The sequence below is a fragment of the Haemorhous mexicanus genome, chromosome 27, assembly GCF_027477595.1.
Source record: "Haemorhous mexicanus isolate bHaeMex1 chromosome 27, bHaeMex1.pri, whole genome shotgun sequence".
Classification (NCBI taxonomy): domain Eukaryota; kingdom Metazoa; phylum Chordata; class Aves; order Passeriformes; family Fringillidae; genus Haemorhous; species Haemorhous mexicanus.
This window is the reverse complement of record NC_082367.1, coordinates 3,929,928-3,950,558: the sequence shown is the minus strand read 5'-3', so window position 1 is coordinate 3,950,558 and position 20,631 is coordinate 3,929,928. Positions and strand designations below refer to the sequence as shown.

Here is a 20,631-nt window from a genome sequence, read left to right as displayed (position 1 = left end):
CATGTCACACAGGAGCAACTTTCTAAAAGCATCAATACTTCTCAAAATTTTGGACACCCTCATTCCTGCAGGCCCACAGAGACACTTCAGAAGAGTCAGGGGTCGTGCAAGGCCAATTCTTGCACTGAAGTCCCCTCCCAGCTCACTGTCAAACAAGGCCATCCCCTGACATGTCCTCTCCTTTTCCATCCTAAGAGAAAAAAAAAACATTTTACACAATTCCAGGCTCAAGCCCAGTATAAATTCCCACACTGCTTACAAATCTCATCGTGGGAAAATACATAGGATTGTGTCAAAGAGTAAAAATAGATTCAGGCTCAGGGTTTCTATGCTTGTTACAGAACACGTTGGAATTTCAATTCTAAAGGGGAATGAAACAAAACAAAAAAAAAAAACCTTTTTGAATTAATTTTGAATGAATGACAAATCCACATACCAATCCTTGACAAGTGAAAAAGAAAAAGAGAGAAACTCTTCAATCCCTAAGAGTCAGCTGTCCCAAGGGCAAACCAAGGGGAACATGGAGCTGTGACTGTGCTGCATCATTAACAGCAGGGAGCAGAGGCTGTGTTGGAATTCCACACAGCTTTGGACAGACTAAATAATTACCTTTAAACAGGCACCTTAAAAGCAACAGGGTAATAACAGCTCTTGGTGTGAAACAACCCAATAACCAGAGTTTGCTGACCTGTAGTTAATGCATTCCTTCCTATAGGAGAGTCCATTAAATTCCCAGCTTTACATGCAGAGTCCAGGAGAAACACAGCCTGTGAGCAGCTGAATCAAAACACCAACACTGGAAATGTTTTCAAGTCAGGCAGTGAAATAAATGTTATTTGTGAGGGTGACACCTTGCTCTCCCTGTCCAGGTGCAGGATGTGGAGCCTGCATTATCCAAACAGAGAGAGTCTGACCCAGCCATCACCCAGAATGTGGCAAGGCTGAGCCACAAGTTATCACTTTGGTCATCCCACCTCAGCTCCTTTATATGGAAAATAATTCCCACTGTGGCCACCTGAGCATTTCCATAGGGTGTTATAAATAGAAATAATAATTGCAGACATTGAACATCCACCCAAGCTTTGTCCCCATGATTGTGGTGCTGAAGCATCCCAAAACTTTTCCAAGGCAGGAAAAAATATGGCAGTGAAGTTCTGGATGGTTCCAGATATTTTATCCTGATACCTTCAGATGATAATCAAATTATGATTATTTTCAGCACAGAAAAGGCTAAAATCCCTGAGATCCAGAAGGATTTCTCATTAGGATAGCTTTGTTCTAGTAGTAAAAGTTATAGCCAAAGAAAATGTTAAATGGAGACAGCTCAGCTTTTTTTGGGGGTGTGAAATGAGTTCAGAGAAAGATCAATTTATTTTCCAAGCCAAGAAGTTCTGCAGCACCTCAAGATGTGTCTGGATGCTGCAGCTTCTCACCTGAAAATGGCTCTGCTGTGCAAAAGTGCCTTAAATCCTTCTTGGGTTTTTCCACTCTTTAGAGCCCTAAATTCACTAAAAAATCCCCAAGAGGCAGCATTTTCTTGGTGTAACTGAACAACTTGCACCCAACAAAAACCAACTGGCCCATCATCCTCCTCTGGCCCAAAATTCCATGTGCTTTCTGTGATTCTATTTATTATTTCCCAGAACAGAGAAATTTCAGCTAATTCTGCAACAGCATCTTGGATTTTTTTATCATTAAACACTTGTTATAAGTAAATCACATTCTTCCCACTGGAAAGTCAAAGTCTTCCCATCCAACTTTTGCTCTGTCACAGGCCTGATCAAAGTGGATCCACGGATTCTTTTACTGGATGAGATTCAGAACATCAGTGCCTGAAGTGCCTTTATTCAGGAGTGCTGAGAGTTTCACCATGTGTTGAAGACCTCATTGCCAGCCACATGGAATTCTGACCAGATTCCTGTGCAGATTGGATCTTCCAGGGATGTTGCTTTGCCAGAGATATTTTTTTTTTCCACCATGCAACAAATACTTTCAAAAAAAGGAGCATTTCCTATGAAAACATTTTATCCAATCTGAATATCTGCCTCTGTTTCAGGAGGGTCACATTTATGTTCCCACAGTACCTTGTTGTGCCATCAAACATCAAATCCTCATTGTATTAGACCTTGTGCTGAAACATCTAACCTGCACATTTCTATTTCAGCAGATTGGTTTACAAAGGAAACCTGCACCTCACTGAAAACAGGTGTGACACAAAGAGCTGAAGGGACCTGGGGAGTTTAGGAAATGGTTGGGATTCAAACACAGACAAATAACTTGAGCACCATAATTCCAAAAATCCCCAAAATTCATTTCAACAGTTTCAAAGATATAATCTGTATGTTTATAATTTTATTTCCAATGATAAAAAAACTCTTCTCCTTTAAGCATCTCTGTTCTACTTCACTACCTGCAAAAGCTTTCCAGCAGGGGGGCAGGACACAGGATGCAGGCACTGCTGAGGAGGAGGAGGAGGAGGCTGGTGGAAAGGCCAGTTTGCTCAGTTTGGACCATGAAAACAACCTTTCTTACACCCTCTTGGTAATGTGCTGCTGTTTTGCCTCTTAAATGGACCCTGGCACCACAGGGAATTATTTCAGCCCAGGCCTCCCACTCCTGACCCATTTTCATTTCATTTCCTCTCCCAGCCCTGTCATATGGCAGCAGCACATTATATATTATATATTACAGATTATGGCTTTTGGAGTTTCCTGCTAATTTGGTCATCACAGGGATCCTCCAGGAGCACACAGTAATCACCATGAGAGATGAGACCAGTCCTGTAGCACAGACAGCCCTGACTTGGCCCTGTTCAGGTTCTCTTTGTGAGGAAGATGGGGTTTGGCACAAAACTTCTCCAAAAAAACTTCTCCAAAGTTCTCCAGAGCCAAAACAGGCACAGGGCATCCACAGCCCATCCCTGCCTTGTCAGGGCACTGGGAAAAAGGGAAGGTTTCAGACAAACTGAAGCATTCAGCTCTCCTCAGGAAAGTGAGGAAGGCCCAAGAGATGGGAAACCCCTATGGATTATCTTTCAGAATATTTGGTATATGGATCATTTACAGAATACAAAGATCTTACCTGGTAAAGCAGAAAACTTAGAATGCTAAAAAAATTAAGGAACATCCTTGTTTTAAACTACTCCTAAAAAAAGTTGTCAATGCCTTTGAACCTGCTGAGCCAAGGAGAAATTCAGCAAATCCTGAGAGGAAAAACAGCTCTGTTCAGCTCAGCTTGAGGCAAAAATGTTTTCTATTAATTCCATGTGTTAATAAGCTTTTTCACAGCTTTTGAACATAAAGAACCTTTTGCTTTAGTACCCTGTAAATTTTGGAGCCAACATGGAAACCAAAACCAAAGCTGTAACTGTGTGGCTTCACAGCTCCTAAACACATCAGGAGGGGTCAACCTCAAATCCTTTCCTGGCTGATGTGAACATGGAGCTCACACAAGCAGCCTTCCCCTGGTTCATCACAGCCCAGGCCATCAATCCTGAGGCAAAAACCACCAGAAAAATCTTGGAATATCAGATGTGCCCAAGCAAAGCCCCCAGAGTGATGCTCTGGGCAGGTTTCTCATGTGTGTTGAGTGAATACTGCAAGACAAATTAAATTAAACCCCTATTTTAATTATTTTGTTCTTGAAGGTGTTCACTAAGACTTATGTGAGCTTAAAGATGATTAAAAAAAAAAAAAGATAAACAGGTTTGAACTGTATCATTTTAAATCAGAGAAAATAAGGAATAAGTAAACCCTGGAAATCCTTTCATACCCCAAACTCAGAGTAACAAAAGTTTCAAAGAAACAAGGAACTGCTGTCCAAAAAAAGGAAAACCACCAAATGAGCTGACAGCTTTGGCAATGTTTTCCTAATTCCCATGTCAGTGTCTGGCTGTGTACTTGAAAGTTTCTGATTCCCATATAATCCAACTGGGGACACTTTAATTACACAGACAAGTGCATTTTCTGCTCCAGCCAGGCCCATAATGCCACCCTTGAGCCACAGCCCCAGCACACTGCAGGCTTGTTGGGAGGGAGCAAATGAGTGGCTTGTGATCTCCCACATTCCAAACCAGCCTTTGCAGACTTTTCCTGATTTTTTTTCTTCAGCAAATTTTGCTGTGGGATCACAGAAAGTCCTTTGAAAACAGTACCATGTGGTGGAGGAGCTTTTCCTCCCTGGCACAGCTGCTGATAAAATCCTGTGAGCATTCACACAGCAGTGAATGTCCAGAGCAGCTCTGCAGGGGAGAATTGTAACATCCTAAAAACCCTGAAGATTTACCTTAACTTCACATCACTGCTTGTCAGTGCTTGGATGAACTAGGACAGGATGGATTCCAGCTGCTGTTCTTTGGGTTTTTGGTGAGTCACTGGCTATCTTCCTTTGTGAAAATATGGATAATTCCCTGTTTCATGGCACAATTGCCCAACATTTGTGAAAAATAAAATTGTTGAAAAATAAAATAAGTGTCTTCCAAGGGAAGAAACAACCCTTTACATCCCACCTGCCACTGCTGGACAAGGCTCTGGTCCCCTCTCCACGGGTTCTGTGACCACCAGCTGATCTGCAAGGCAGGAAGAGGACAAACCAGTTTGGGAGAAGGCAGCAGCGTGCGAGATCACTGCCCTCTGCTGAATCCAGAGCTGGGGAGACACACAGGTGTTCCCTACAAACCAAAACCTCTGGGAGCAGGAATGGCATCAGCCACATTCCCAGTGCAACATTTGGCAAGGGGAGATCAAGCACCACTGAGGCCCACGGGTGTTTTGGTGGTACAGTAGCAGGATATTGTCAATAATTCCCAAAATAATGACACAAAAACCCCCAGAGTTTCCTTTGTCTGATGTAAATTAACTCGAGGAGATCTACAATTTTCATGTTTGTGCATAAACACGAGAAATATTCAACAACATCAAGGAAAAGGTAATTTAACCAAATCAAAACACACCCAACCAAGAAATCACTTCAGAGGATTCAGTGATTAGGTTGGCCCCACCTTGTAGGGCTGTCTTAGAGTTGATTTATAGATCAAAAATTATTCTGCACATGCTGGCATTCATTTTGATTTTCTCTCTATAGATCTGATCAGTAGAATTTAATTTTTCATAAATCTTGCTAACTTTACTGTATTACACAGGGGAAAATACCATCCTGGCAGTTCTGAAACAGATCCTTTTAGACACCCTCTCCCCATGCCCCAACAGCCAAGGGTTTTCTCTGCCTTCCACAGCTGTCTCCAGTTAAACTACATGAATCAGCTTATTGGATAACGACCTAATTGCACATTAGCACAGAAACAAAACACTTAAACTGTCACTTTACATTTTCAAGACAACTAACTTATTTTTTAACATAGTCCTCAGCCAGTCAGATCTAAACCAACACAGTCAAGGGCATGGAAAATAGACAAGTTATGTATTTTAATTCCACCATTTACATTTTGCCTTTTTTTTTTAAATCTGTTAAAACAACTGATGTCTGTTTAGCTTGATCAGTGAAAATTTCCTGCACTAAATTACTGTTGATGGCTGATAACAACACATGGAAACTCTATGTAAGGTTAAACCCTGAAAGAATTAAAAATGGCTTGAAGGATAAACTTTTTACAAGTAGGATAAATTAATTTTTCCTTAAATATATAAATATAGCGCTTCACAGGTAGCAAACAGAGGGTTTTTATTCCTTAAATGCCAAGTTATTTAATACAAAAGGAATAGTCTGTCCCTGCTTCAGATGGGAAAATGGACTCAACCAAATCCTGAGCATAATCCCAAATGTCAGCCCTGGCATGGGCTAATACCTCTTGGAGGAGCCTACTGTCAAAACTAGAGACAAGAGCAAAGGAAAACACATCCTTGGGAGAGCTCAGCCTGATCTCTCCCCTCTGCTCCCACATCTTGACTCTGGGAAGTGACAGCTCCATTTGGTGACAAAGCTTCTGCCAGTGCCTGATCACCCTGAGCAGAAGTCAAACTCAGGGACTGCTGAGAATATGCTGTAGGATTGATCACACACACTTTATTTCTATTTATTATTATTGTTACTACTACTACTGGGCAGTCTCACCAATTTCTGCTGAGGACACTCAGGTTTGCACTGAAATCCAGTCCCTGCTTGAGGCTGCTCACCTGCCCAGGGCTGGAGCATCTCTTGGTTTAACAGAACAGAGCCATGGATTTCTTGAAGAAACCCTGGGGAAAGGAAGATGAATCAGCCTGGGGGGCTCCCCCTCACCAGCAGCTCCCCACAAAAGTGAATTACAGCAGCATGGGAGACAGTTTCACCTTCCAGGCATTTCAGTTTTTGATTGATGTCCCTGCTTGGCTGTCACTTCACTCAGGGAGGACTTTTGAGTTGTGGAGTCACTTTTAGGCAGCAGAACTGCCTTGGCACCATTACAAATTTCTGTGAGACCAATTCCACAAGGCAGCTGAGCTCTGATGGCTCCTCTGGGCCAATGCTTCTGGTCACAGGGAGGTCTCTCCCAAAACACAGATTTTCTTCCATGGAAGGTGTAATTAACACCAAGAAAAAGCCCTGTGAGCACTGCACCTACGCTCACATTCCTCTTCCAGCAAAGCACTCCCAGCCCAATGTGGCCTAAGGCACAGAGAATCTGTAAACTGATCTCGGAGCTAACTCCAAGCTCTGGAGAGATGAGCTGGTGATGATCTGCTCCCCAGGAAAAGACCATCCTTAAACAGGAAACCTAACACGAGAAAAAGGGCCTTGTTAACTCTTTGGGCCCTGAGGCTTTGAGAGTGAAACATATGGTCAGAATTACCAGGCAAGGCAAGGCAGAGCAGCTCACCGTGGCCACAGTGCCCCAGGAACAAGGTACCTTGACTACTACATTCATTTCTCATAATATGAACCACAAAAATTAGTACAAAGCAGTATTTTCTTGCAGTGCTCAATTATTTCAGAGATTTCTTATGAAAGAGGTCTGTCATGACAAATACAAATGGGGAGGTGAATTCTTTTGAAAAGGGATTCCTGGATTCCAGGCAAAATATGGTTTTCAGAAGCTTTAGGGCTAAACGTGAAGCAGGTAAGAAGTTTTCTACTCTTTCATTAACTTAAATATTGTTTTTTCAGATTCCATGTAATACTGTCAAAAATAAAAACTGCCTTTTGAATTTGAGTATCAGCACATTTTAAAAAGTAAATTATACAGCAAAAGTATCACACTTTCTTTAAAAAGTATGAATTCTTGGAAAGTCCTCAAAAAAATCTTCTTTGTTAGAGGCTACAGTCCAATCTCATCATGGGCCAGTTCTTTTGTTCCTGGTTTGGAATCAAGGGCTGTATTTATTCATTCCTCAAGGTTGCTGCTCCATTGGCTTCAGATGCAGCCCCTTGGATCTTCCTTTCCTTGGGGGATTCAGATCCTGGGCCCTGCCCTTGGGCAAAACATATGTTCCACTCCAACCTGGATCCAACCAGAGAATAATTGTTTTATGTTTATTAATCACCTGCATGCAAATAGGTGCCAATAAAAACTACAGGCAGATTCTCTGCCAGGCTCACATCATCCAAAAGCTCCACACCACAGTTTGGTGTCTGAACAATGAATCCCTCCAATGAAGAGGCATTGCTGCTTTGATATGCAGTGACAAAAATATCACATCAGCTCAGCCCCTCTGCAGTGATGAGTTTGAAATGAGACAAGAAACCTGCAAAAACATTCAACATCAGTGGTAAAATAAATTAGAGATGCTGCATTAAGCTAAACAAGTACATTAATGCAACACGAAGGGGTGAGATTTCAGTGGCGGAACGACAACGCTCCAACTCTGCTCGTGTTAAATGTGACCTGCCAAGAGGAAATCATCAGGCTGGGGACTGCTGAGTGTGAAAGTTTAAAAGGTTTTCAAGAGATAAAGTGAGTTTTAGCAAAATGTTTTAGAGTTCTGTGCCATTGGCCTTAAATAAAAGCCATTGCAGCCATTACAGCAAAACCAGCTGTAATTAAACTCATTCTGGGAAGAATTAAACTACAAAGCCTGATGGGACTCCAGGGAAGAATTAGATTTAAGAGGCAGGGTGAGTTAAGGCATTGGAGCTGCAAATTTCTTCTGTGTCATTAAGCAAGTCTCAGTCTCATCCAGTTCTCATCCATTCCAGAAGACAGGAATACTTTAAGACTGACAACTTTTTTTTGGGAAGAAACAAACTTTCTCAAACAGACCACTAAGACCAAAAAGCTTAGACAAATTAACAGTTCAGTCTGTCACTCACCTTCTCCAGCTGAGAACTTGGGTGTTGTGCCACAACACACAACTATCAGCCTGCACACTATCCTGTACACATCTACCCTACTTCCAAGATTCTTTTTCTGAGCTTATTCAAACATAAAACAAGCACCCAGAGCAATTTTAATCCAATTCAAGTAGGGAAGGAGTCACACTAAAAACTGTTCTCAGAATTATCACTTCTGGGCAGACCACAAGTATCAGGCACATGATAATGATCTGAGGCTGTTCCATGAATGGGGGTTTTATAGGGAAGCAGCATCTTGAGCCTAGATGGATCATCAGGGATTATTCTCAAGGAAACAAAGCTCTAGCTAGCTGAGAGTAATTCAAAGATTTATGAGGAGTGCTGCAGTTTAATTTCTCACTGAACTGCTTTCATGTACTTCTAAATATACAGACACATCAATTAAGAAACATCACACAATTGCTATATTAGTTTCTATTTTAAATACTACTTAAATTCTATTTAATGTAGTTATGAACCCACTGTGCCAGCAAAATGCCCTTTCCCAGTAACAGAACCATTGCCAGGTGAGTTAAAAGTGAATTTCAAAATCTGTTCTACTTGGAATCCTTTGTATCAATCTAATTCAAGTGAAAAAAAAACTCTATCAAAAGCAACTTAAGTCTTTGAAAACCTGATTAATATTTTATACAGCAAAGAGTGGTAACATCTTTGAAAAAATAATGTAGATGCTGCATGTTTGGCAGGGACCACTTGCCTGGGGTTTGATGAGCTTTAGTGATGAGAGGGATGACAGCACAATGTCATCTAGAAAACAACAATTTTCCCACAAATAAGAAATTTGGAGAGCAGTAAAATCTCAGAAGAGGAAAGATAAATAACCTGAATGTGCCCCCATGAACTGTAAATCAAGTTTCACTTTCGCTGTGGAACAATTTACTCAAATCCTCTTAGGAAGGATCAGTGGAATAAAAAGATAAAACTGGCTATATAAATGTCAGGCTTTATTCGAGCTCCCACCTCAGTACATTACTCATGTACTTCAAATGAATAGAAAAAAAAAACCAAGAGAGAACAAAACAAGAAGATTGCTGAAGCAAGATTTGGGGGTTAGGACTCCACTTTGGCAAGGGGTATATTGTCCACTTCGTGGATGCCCTCCTTGTCAATGAACCGGGCGCTGAAGGAGGTCAGGTTGAGGATGAAGCGTTTCTGAAGCTGTTCAGCAAAGACAAAAAGACAGAAGAAATGAGATTCACTTAAAGCTTACACCAAAGAGAAGAGAATACTTTAAATTTCCATCCTGGTTCTAGTGACCTGAAATATTAGGAACTAGAGTGGGTTTTTTCACTGCTCAGAGTGAATTAGTGGGAGTTTGTTGTAAGATGGTCCACATTAGACCAGCCTTGGGGAGAGATGTAAAAGAGCCAGGCCTGTTAACAAGGAAGACATTTTAACAGGAAAACTAGAGTGGGCTAAAATTTTGGACACAAAGTGTACATATCACCAAGATACTTCAAACAGGACCTCTTTGGAGCACTTCTTCATGATTCAAATCTACATTCAAATCAATCTCTTAAAGACAAGGATAAAGACTATTTTCCTACAATAAAAGCCTTGGTGTCTGAAATGTCTGGAGTCTAATGTTGACACTAAAATTGGTCATGAACTTTAAGGTCAAGGCTTTACCTCAGGTATCACTTCACAAGCTGGAAAAGAATTAGTATATGCTTCTAAGAGCTCCTAAGTGTAACACAAGTGACAAGTATGCTGCAGTACATTCAGAAGAAACATAAGAGGAAAAAGTCTGGATCAGTATTTTGCTAAGCATGCAAAAAGCTCAAGTTTACGTTCTGGAGGACATGAACCATGCAAAGGCAATGCAACTGCCTGTAAATCCTTTTCCTCAGTAGCTATTCCACATCTGGCCAGTGCCTTTATTGCCCTTCTGGCAAAGGCAGCAAGAAACGTGACAAGAGGAACAGGAAAGTATCAGCGAATGAATGCAAACAAACATTCCTTTCTCAGGAGCATCAGGGCCTGAGTTCAGCAACTCACCTCCTCTAGACATTTTTTTAAGAGCTCCACAGCTTCCTCACGTGTGATACCTGAAAGGGAAAACATCCACAGATTGATTTCATTAGAGGCCATCTCTCTCCACAGAAACTTTTATTAAATTTAAACAACTTTTCAGCTGAGCACCAAAACCTCTCCTTCCAAGCTCACAGAAAACACTTTCCAGATGTCCCGAGGACGCCCTGCACTGCAGTGCTCACGCCCCAACAAGCCATTGAGAATCGATTTGTTACAGGGAATGGGAAGCATGACGGAATTCTGCCTCCCATGGCCAGGGCCTGGCTCAGAGAAGCCCAGCCACCTCCCTCTCCTGCAGTTTATTGCAGCTCTAAATCAGCTCCAGCTGCCCTGGCCGGCTGCGAGGCCAGGGCAGGAGGTGGAGATGGGTTTAGTGTGATGTTCCTGCTGGGTATGAACTCAATAAAGGGCAAGGCACGTGTGGGATGCTCCTGCTATTCTCACACTTCAGGATAAAATCCAGCACTCTATAGGGGTGACAAGCCATGACAATGAAGTTCATTATTTCCCTCGGTTCCACAAGGAATGGTGAAAATGGAACAATAGATTGTTGAGGGACATGACTAGAAAACAAACAGGGTTGGTGGATCTAAAACTTCTTTCTAGGCTTTGTTCCAGACCAGCATCCACTGCTCGGGCAAGTTAAATGAAAATGATCAGTTTATAGCTACATTTCTTGAAGGAGGCAGATGAAAGGATTTCTAATCTCAGTGCAGAGATAATAACTTAAACTCAGCTTTGCACACAGGAGTCAAATAGTTTGTAGCTAAAGCCAAAGATCTCAGATTAACAATATTCCATGCTTTGCACATTTCCTTATCTGCACAGTGGGGATGGGGCCATGTATCTTTCTTGGCATTGGATTATGATGCTAAAACCAAAAGCTTAGACAGGTACAAACATGTGCAAGAGTTATGATGAGCAGCTGCCAAGTGCACAGAACTGTGAATACTAAAACCTCTCTGTTGCCCACAGAAGCTGTGGCTGCCCCATCCTGGAAGTGTCCATGGCCGGGTTGGCCAGCATCCTGGGATGGTGGAAGGTGTCACTGCCCATGGCAGGAGGTGAAATGAGATGAGCTTTAAGGTTCCTTCCAACCTAAACCATTCCATACTCTGTGATTCATCACTACCACTTCAGAGTGCTGGAGATGATCTTGCTAGGAATATCTTTTAATTTGAATGTTTTTAATTTATCATACACAAAGCCAATCCAAGACATGGAGCAACAGGATCTGGGACTGACCTCTGAATACTGATACTCTGGGAAAATGTACATGTCAGAGCCAACAGACAAGCAAGAAGATAGAGCTATCAAACTGTTATTTATTAAAAGCAGACTCCCAGCTGCCAATGGTCCAGGAAAGTCTAATCATATTTTAGAATAACTGAAATGTCCTTTACTCCCAGTCTGTTATGCTGCAAACAGGAAAAAAAAATTAAGGAGTTGACTAGTTTTCTGTTACCATGCTAGCAAAACCAAAGGCAACCTTTCGAGCTCCATTTATCTAACAAAAAGTCAAGTTCCAATCTGTTGCACCACAGCAAGGCCACCTGATTCAGCAAATGTCAGTCTCACTGGTTAATAAACTCAAGGCCTAAATTGAAGCAGGAAAAATTTTCCTGTCCAGTGGCTCCACTCACCTGGCTTGTAATAGCGGTCCAGGATGCTAAGGGTAAGGAATGCTCCATATCCATGTGCTGCAAAAGGAGCCTTTGCCAGAGCTGCCAGGTAGTCCATGTAGTACAGGGCAGGGCCCTCGTGGTCATCATAGCCAGCCAGGAGAAGGTTCACATGGTAAGGGGTCTGCCAAGAGAAATGATGTTTTTGTTAGAGCCCTCACAGCAAATCTTTGCATCCTGATTTCCCATGCACCAGGAAACAGCAGCAGAACAGATTACCCAATTCCTTATCAAAAAATGCTACATCAGTCCTGTCTGCAGCACATTCTCAAGCTAAAAGTGATCAGGTCTTCTGGTAACATGGACTGCACAAGCAAATAAAAACATAGAACTCTTATTCTCTTGAAAACCCGTGTATTTGGGGGTTTTTACAGCTTTCACAACACACTCAAACTTTAAAAAACTTGAATGAAGTTTTCACGCCAGATTCTTTCACCTCAACATAAAAATTGTGGATTTTTACTGCTGACACGTGAGCACAACGTGAACATTTTGCAGTTTCTAAGAACTCTTTGTTCATTTAACCTGCCCTGTGCTCTCTTCCCACTCCCCCTCCCAGTGAGCACGGCCCGTCTCAGCACGTATGAAAGCTCTCACACACTGCACTTACACACAGTGTCCTGTTCACTGGCAATTTGGTTTTTATTGCATGTACCGAGTTTAATCTTTAATATTTGGCAGTTTACTCCATGTTCTGGGTTTAGTGTTCCACCATCATGAATAAATCAGACATCTCTTCTTCTCCTATATCTCCTTCCAAGATCTGTACTTTGTAAAACCATGAAACACACATGCACTGTATTATTTTTAAACACAGGATCAGAAAAAATTTGGGCATTGTATGTATTTTTAAAAGCAGCTTTTATATACTTCCAGTATTTCCATATCTACACAATGTTTCTTATTAAATTAATTGTACTAACAGGATATCTCCAAACTGCTGGAAAACCTGGATCAACAAAGCAACAAAATAAGAAAAAAAAATGATGATGCAACTACCAGATTAAAAAAGCAAACAAAATTTCACCCTAAAGCCAAAACATTAACTGCATCATAGGAAAAGTCCATTTTGATACCCTATACAGTAAATTTCCACACACACCAAAAAAAAAAAAAAAAAAAACACACACCACTATATTTTTACTTTCAGACAGTATGAAAGAATAAAGCAGGCTACAGTTATATATAAAACATCACTTTAAATTGTGTGATTTAATCTTCAAAGCATCCAAGAATATTTGGAAAGAAGTTACCATGCAGCTGTATTGGTTTAATTAGTCTGTATTTCATCATTTATTTATTCTGAAACATCACACAAGTTGATATTTAAGAGCCATGACACAAGATCACTCAAATTATTGTGTGACTTGGAATTACCAACATTGGCATATGCGAGATACTCAACCATAAATAAATGGTGTTATACAGACTTAAACCCATCTGTAAACTGATTTTCAGTTTTAAGTTCTCCTGCTAATGGACTCTGAGACTTCTTAAAACTCAAATATAAATAATTATCCCCCCTGCCTTATTATTCTAGAAATGCAGGATTTAAACATTAGCAAATATACATAATCTATTTACTACTTCCATGATTATAAATGAAATTTGCAGCATAACACCTCAATGCTGGGACTGGAATTTCTTCTGCATCCCATTCCTTTTGTCCATTCCTTCCTTGACTTCTGTAACTCGGTCCATGCCAACAATTCTCAACTCTTTACAAGGCTGGTGTTGTTAAAGGGCCATCAAATGAGTGACTAACACCCCAGGACATTATTTTTAACCCAAACTTCCCTTCCTACAGAAGCACCATTTCTCATCCCAAGCAGTTTTGCACTTGGTGCTGTTTGATTTAAAATAACAACAGCAATTAGGAGATGTGTGAAATTGTTCAGAATTTACAGCTGAAGAGCACAGTTGTGCCAAACAGCCCAACCCCAGCTCGGTGGTGACACAGCCCTGTGACATCTGGCGGAAGCCAAAGTCACAGCGAGGGGGGAAAGGTGGGAGCAAGGAAGCCTCCTGCCAAGTGTGGACATGGGGAGAGGAGCTGAAAGCTGCCTTTGGAATCCAGCCAGACCCTGTCACCTATAATTAAACAGCATCACAATCAGAGACTGAACTTCATCACCTTTGGAGGGCAGGGGGCTTTTTTTCCTACTTCCCCCCACACACACAACCTCAGCAGTGAGATCAATGCACCAAACATTTTTGTACCTAACTTTTCCCCACCAAACTTTTTACTTCTCAACCATTTTCCTACTCCTAACAGGAGACACTGGCATGTTTTACCTTTTAATTTTTATTTTCATGATCCACACGATTACATTAGTAGCCTCCAGGAATCCCTTATGCAGTTTCAAGCACCAGCATTAATCCTTCTGGTATCGCACACATTATCATGAAAATGTAACAAAATTCACAGGAAAAAAACCAACTCCAACAGCAAGGTTTGTATTGTAAAATTCTAAATGCCATAAACAAACCATGAAGTGCTAAGTTAGAGAAAAAAGCTTCTGCCTGCAATGTGGAGATCAGTGTAGTGTGACAGCAGTGTCAGAGAGCGCCGCGCGCCCTGGGGCGTTGCCATCTGCACCGGAGCAGTGTTTTGTCTCCAGTAAATAAACACATCTGCCTCTGCCAGGGTCCTCCCCACGCTGCTGCCCATCTGGAAAAGGTGAGCTGGAAGACAGGCGTGGGCTCAGCAAGGAGTGGAGCCACACAGAGGATCAGGCCCCAAGGGATGTGGCACGGAGGAAGACAAGGTGCCACATCAGTGCTGCCTCCTGACGGGCAGGTTTACCCAAAAGCCTGTTAAAGGTACTTTAAATCATATGTAAGACATAGCTGCCTCTGCTGAAAGGGGACAGGACACTCAGACTTATTTGTGCAGGTCATGTCCCTGAGATGAGCCATCAGCACCAGGGCCAGGCTCCAACAGCATCACTCCTTCACATCGCCTCCAGAACTGCACAGGAATGCACAGAACACATACAGACCTTCCAAATCACACCTCAACACAAGCTAAAGCAAACAGCATCACTGCCAACCATCACCTGCCAGCCATGCCGTTGGATGAAGTCATTTAAACCAGAAGAGCAGTGTGGAATCACAGAATATCTTGAGTTGGAAGAGACCCACGAGGAAAAATTTCTACCTGCAGCTGTGATCCATATCAGAAATCAGAACAATAATCTCTGGCTGTTCCTGTGCATGAGTTCTGGAAGAACTCTCATTCCACATGTGTAATTCTCAACAATACATCTCTGAGGTTAATACTGGCCTTTATTTGCTACTGTAAAACCTGATTTCAGGCCTGAGCAGTGCACTGTCAGAACAGCAACACAATTTAACCCCCACTCTATCCTTGAAAGAGCTGAACAACTTCATTCTCAACATCCTCTTTCTTCCTCTTTTCTTTCATGTAGCACACTACATTCTTCTCAATGAAATGCTTCCTAACCTTAGATCATTAAAGGTTTGTTTGCCCCCTCACAGCAGCTTTTCATACTTTGAAAAAAAACACCCTGGGAAACATCACTAATTGCAGTTCAGTAACTTGAAAACACAACCCCAACTTGGATGTGGTATTTACCAAAAAGCCTCATGTTGCTGTTTACAAAAGGCACTTGTTTTCCTAAGTACATCAAACAGCTTTGCTCTATGAAATCATTTTCCAAGAAGATTAAACGGATTTGGAGCATTTGCATGAAAACCCACAACCTTATCTCGATGTTCAAGAAGTTTAATTCACTTCATGTCTGCAGTGTGTGACAAAGTATTTATCGGGCCCAAGGCTGGAATTTTAAGTCGATGGCTGTATCAGTTATTGATAAGTGATGTGATAAGTTTTTAAAATAAGCAAATCAAGTTCTATTTTACTAAGACATTATTTCAGCAGTATGAACTCACAGAATCTCAGAATCAGTGATGTTGAAGACCTGCAAGATCATCAAGTCCAACCTGTGACCCATCAACCCCTTGTTCCCCAGACCAGAGCACTGAATGCAACATTCAGCTGTTCCTTGACTCCCCTAAACCCCTGAGCAGCCAGTTCCAAATTCATCACTGAAGACAGCAGCTCCCACCTTTCCAGACTCCATTATTTGAGGATGGAAATGCTCCCTGGAAGCCTGTGCCAAAATCTCTCAGCTTTACTCACCCGACTCCGGAGATAGTCCGCGAGGTTTCGCCGGGTGAAGTTTGCAGCTGCAGTGGGAGACAATTCATAACCTGGAGAAGAAATGTGACAAATATTTATTTGGTAACAGCCCAAACCACTCATGGTTCACCTCCCACCTTCCCATGCCTTCTCTGAAATAACAAAATGTTCTTTAGTGACAAAATGTAGGGCCTTTTGTCTAATTCTGGTTTATTCTGAAAGCTACAAGCATAAACACAGAACCACAGAAATACATGGCTTCAAAAAATTAAAGTATTAAGGACATGTAGCTTGACTTTTTTTGTCCAATATATCAGAAGCCCTGGTGACAGTTAGCATGCAATGGACATATTTAGAGAATAGTAAGTCTGTCAGCAAAATATTTGTGTCATTTATATTGCAAAGAAGTTTGCTAGGATTTGGATAAACCATTTAATTTATACTGTACAATCCAGACTCTATTTCTGCATCCTGCCTGAATTATCACCTTTGCTGGACACTAAAAATGCAGGAATCTTCACAGAAGGTTTGAGAACAGCACTTTCCACCAACATTCACCTGAAAACCACCCTTAGCTCTGCTCATGTCCTGCTTCACTCACCATTTCTCATTTTGTAGAGCTGAACATTTTTCTGGATGTATTCTGCAAACTGCACCGTGTCTCCAGGCTCCCCCACACACAGCAGTAAGATCTTTTCACTCATCTTAAACATTTTGTCATGGTCTAGGCAAAGAAAAGTAACATTGAGTGCCATGGTCACAAGGAAGAATAAATTATTTTGCCAATATCCTGCCACAATAGGACTTTACAGAAGCAAGAAAGAGATTTGGAGAACTGCATCATGACCTGGAGCACCAGTAAAAAGCTCTTCTGTGCACAGACTGACATTTGGTGTCTCACAGCTGGTGACACAGAACACAAGAGTTGTCAAAGAGAAACACAGCCCTTCAGGAAGGGAGGCATTCCAAAAATATATAGTATTTCCTACCTTAGAAGCAAGGTAGGAAAGAATAAAGCTTCACACAGATATTGTGTTCAAAGCATACGGTTTTGCTTCCTGGGATCAGGAGTAAGAATTTTGCTCAGTGACTATTCAACTTTATTCAAATATTCTGCAACTGAAGCAAATAATTTATATAAAGCAGAAATATCAACACATTGAGCAAAATCAATCTTAGGAAATCCAGAAACAAATTCCATGTCAAATGATGCCCTTTTACTTATATCCAGCAGTCCCAAAAACCAGAAGTTTACATGAATGAAGCTTTTCCAGAAACATTTCTTTTGCTTGTCATTTTTTGAGGAAAAAAACAAACCAAACTACCAAATAGAACAAAAATTAAAGTAATGATTATAAATCATAAAGAAGCCGACTTATAAGCAGGAAATTAAGGAAAAACAATCCATATTTTTAGATGTAAGTGCAGTTTAAAACAGTTTTAAGTTGGTCTTGAGGGGATCCAAGCTGTTGCAATGACAGTGCTGAAGACAATCCTGTGCTCACAGCATCTCCTCTCACAAGACACTGAAGAGCTGCTGGAGTGAAGGGAAAATCCCTTTTCTCCACTGAGGGCTTGCACAAACACCAAGCCTCCACCTCTGAGCTTCCCCTCCAGCTCACCAAATGGTGCTGAACAATCTCTGCTGCAAGGCCAGCACCGAGTGTCACAATCCTCTAAGATGATGTCAAAAGTCATCACAGCACTGAGCTGCTGTCTGGAGCTCAGGGAAAGCCACTGCCACTGCCCAGCCCTGCAATTCCAGACTGGTTTGGGCTGGACAGGAGCTTAAAGCCCATCCCCTGCTGTGGGCAGGGACACCTTCCACTGTCCCAGGTTGCTCCAAGCCCCATCCAACCTGGCCTTGAACACTTGCAGGGATCCAGGGGCAGCCACAGCTTCTCTGGGCACCCTGTGCCAGGGCCTGCCTACCCTCACAGGGAACAATTCCTTCCCAATATCCCATCTAACCCTACCCTCTGGCAGTGGGAAGCCATTCCCTCTGTTCTGCCACTCCAGGCCCTTGTAAATTGTCTCTCTCCAACTTTCCTGCAGGCTCCCTTCAGGTACTGGAAGGGGAAATCAGGTCACCTCGAAACTTCTCCAGGCTGAAAGTGATTTACAAATAAATAGTCTAAATATAGATCTGAAATTTATGGCTAAATATAGATCTGAAATTTATGGGTCCCCCCACCTCTGCAAAAGCAACTAAATCCTATGTTCAAAGTACATATTTCTTAAACATTGTGAACAAACCTACTTAGAAGCAACATTAACTTACAAAACATTATTTAAAGTGATTCAATTTTTATTTTGTATGCTTTGTACACCAGCTTTGTATGTACCACAGCCTCTAACACTGCTCCAATTGGCTATCACAGACTTGAAGTGAAATATTTGATGTAAAAGCAGTGCTATAACATTTTTATATAGATTTATTTATATTCATTTGTACAGATCTAGCAATGCTCTATTCTACAATTTTTTTTTAAAGAGCTACTAAAGCACAGTCTTTAGAATAGAACAAGCTTCAGTCTAGGTCATTGCAACAGCAGGAAGAAAAATTGATTTTAGAGAATTCCAGAGACTTGGTGATGCCCCAGATGTTTTACCATACAAAGAAACAAAAGCCATGTTTCAGTCTGGCTCCTGCCCCCTGTGCTGTGAATTTCACTGATACTTTAAGTCCCCATAATGCCTTTTCTCCCATTAATTACGTTTTATCAGTGATTTAGGCAAAAATGAGCACCTCCTGTCACACATCGTTATCCCTGTGCAGTTTTTAAACACTTTTACATTGCTGTGCAGAGCGAGGTTTGGGATCACAAGCCAACGCTCACCTGAACAGGTAAATTAAGCTGATAACCCAATGCAGAGCGTTCACACTCGGTCACGACTGGGGACTTTACCCGAAGCAAGCGGCTCCACGCTCCAGAGGCCGCCCGGCACTTCCTACAGCCACTACACCTCCCTGAAGAGCCCGGCAGCGCTCAAAGCCAGAAACCTCCCCGGGAACAGCCTCCCCTCAGCCCGAGCGGCGGGCCCGCCGCACCCCAACCGCGCACACCGCGGGCGCGCACGGGGCCCTGCGACACCCTCCCGGGCCAGGGCTCAGCACGGAGCCCCGGCGCCTTCCAGGGTCTCACCGTGCTTCATCTGGATGATGCTGGTGGCCGCCACGGTGTCCGCGGCCACCAGGACGTAGTCGGGGCCCTGAATGCCGATGAGGTACTCCATGGCGGTGACACAGCGCGGCCCGGCCCGCCCCGCCGCGCCTGCGCGCCCGCGCGCGCCGATGGCGTCACCGCTCGCGAGAGCCGCCGCCCGCGCGGGGCCGTGGAGCCCTGAGGGGAGGGGAGGGGGGGGAGAGGTGGGAATGTGAGGGGGAAGAGTTCCATCGGTTGGGAATAGCGGGGTGGTTAAAGGTGGAAAAGGAGAGGGTAGCCTCGAATCTGAGAGGGTTGGGTTCCATCCCTTTGGAATAAAAGGACGGGGTGGCCTCGAATCTGAGGAGGTCAAATTCCATCCCTTTGGAATAACGGGGTGGTTAAAGGTAGAAAAGATCCCAGAGACACAGAATGGCTGAATGAGGCACTTAGGTTGGAAAGACTTCCCAGGTCACTCTCAGGCCACCGTGCCCCCAGGTTCTGAATCCATGTATAAGATTCTCACGGAATCATCAAGGCTGGATTTAAGATCATTCAGTCCCTCAACCAGCACTGCCTTTGGAGCCACATCACCCAGCTCCTCTTGGACACTTCCAGGGACAGTGACTCCACCACCTCCCCAGGCAGCCTGTTCCAATGTCTGACCATGCAAACAGTGAAAATTTTTTTCAGTATCTGATGTGAATCTCCTCTGTCTCAGCTTGAGGCCAATTCCTCTTGTCCTTCACTGAGCTCACTTGTCTCACCATAGGAGAGATGTCCCCACCTCACCCACCTGCCTGTCAGGGAGTTATGGAGAGCCAGAAGGTCCCACCTGGGCCTCCTTTTCTCCAGGCTGAGCCCCTCCGCTCCTTCAGCCATTCCTGGCGCTCCAGATGCTTCCCCAGCTCTGTTCCCTTCTCTGGACATGCTCCAGCCCCTCAATGTCTCTCTGGCCGTGAAGGGCCCAGAACTGCCCCGGGATCCAACGTGCAGCCCAGCACTGCCAGCACAGGGGGATGAACAGTGTCCATGTGCCCCAAACCCATTGGAAGTTGGTTCCCCACAGCCAAAGAGACAATCCCAGGCCTACCTCTGTCTCCCAATCTGGTGATCCCAATATCCTGTTCTCCTTCCAGAAGGGCTATGCTGAGCCCTCCTGGGTGCATTGCTGCTACCGTGGGCTGGGAAATGGTGTCCTGAGGGATCTGGGCTCAGCTTTCTGCTCAGTCTCCATCTCATATGACCAGTGTGGGGCTGTGGTGTGACCCAGGATGGTGGGATAGGAGGGATTTGTCATTCCAGGGATTGTTTGAGC

General features: G+C 43.0%; 1 protein-coding gene across 1 annotated transcript; it reads right to left on the bottom strand.

Moving 5' to 3' along the window:
- Positions 1–9,213: 9,213 nt before the first annotated feature.
- Positions 9,214–19,450, bottom strand: PSMB2 (proteasome 20S subunit beta 2). The gene is made up of 6 exons (XM_059868515.1): positions 19,314–19,450; positions 16,769–16,891; positions 16,168–16,238; positions 11,964–12,126; positions 10,285–10,334; positions 9,214–9,444 (listed from the first exon to the last, which is right to left on the bottom strand). The coding sequence occupies exons 1-6, from the start codon at positions 19,402–19,404 to the stop codon at positions 9,337–9,339; spliced, it is 606 nt and encodes a 201-aa protein (XP_059724498.1). The 5' UTR covers positions 19,405–19,450; the 3' UTR covers positions 9,214–9,336.
- Between the last annotated feature and the right edge of the window lie 1,181 nt (positions 19,451–20,631).

What these genes read in the sequence shown, in the direction of transcription:
- PSMB2 (XM_059868515.1), bottom strand. Translation starts at nt 19,404, where the DNA reads ATGGAGTACCTCATCGGCATTCAGGGCCCCGACTACGTCCTGGTGGCC. An exon ending in CATCATCCAGATGAAGCACG is followed by an intron (nt 16,892 to 19,313) that starts GTGAGACCCTGG and finishes TTCTTTGCCTAG; the next exon opens with ACCATGACAAAATGTTTAAG. An exon ending in GCTCTACAAAATGAGAAATG is followed by an intron (nt 16,239 to 16,768) that starts GTGAGTGAAGCA and finishes TTTCTTCTCCAG; the next exon opens with GTTATGAATTGTCTCCCACT.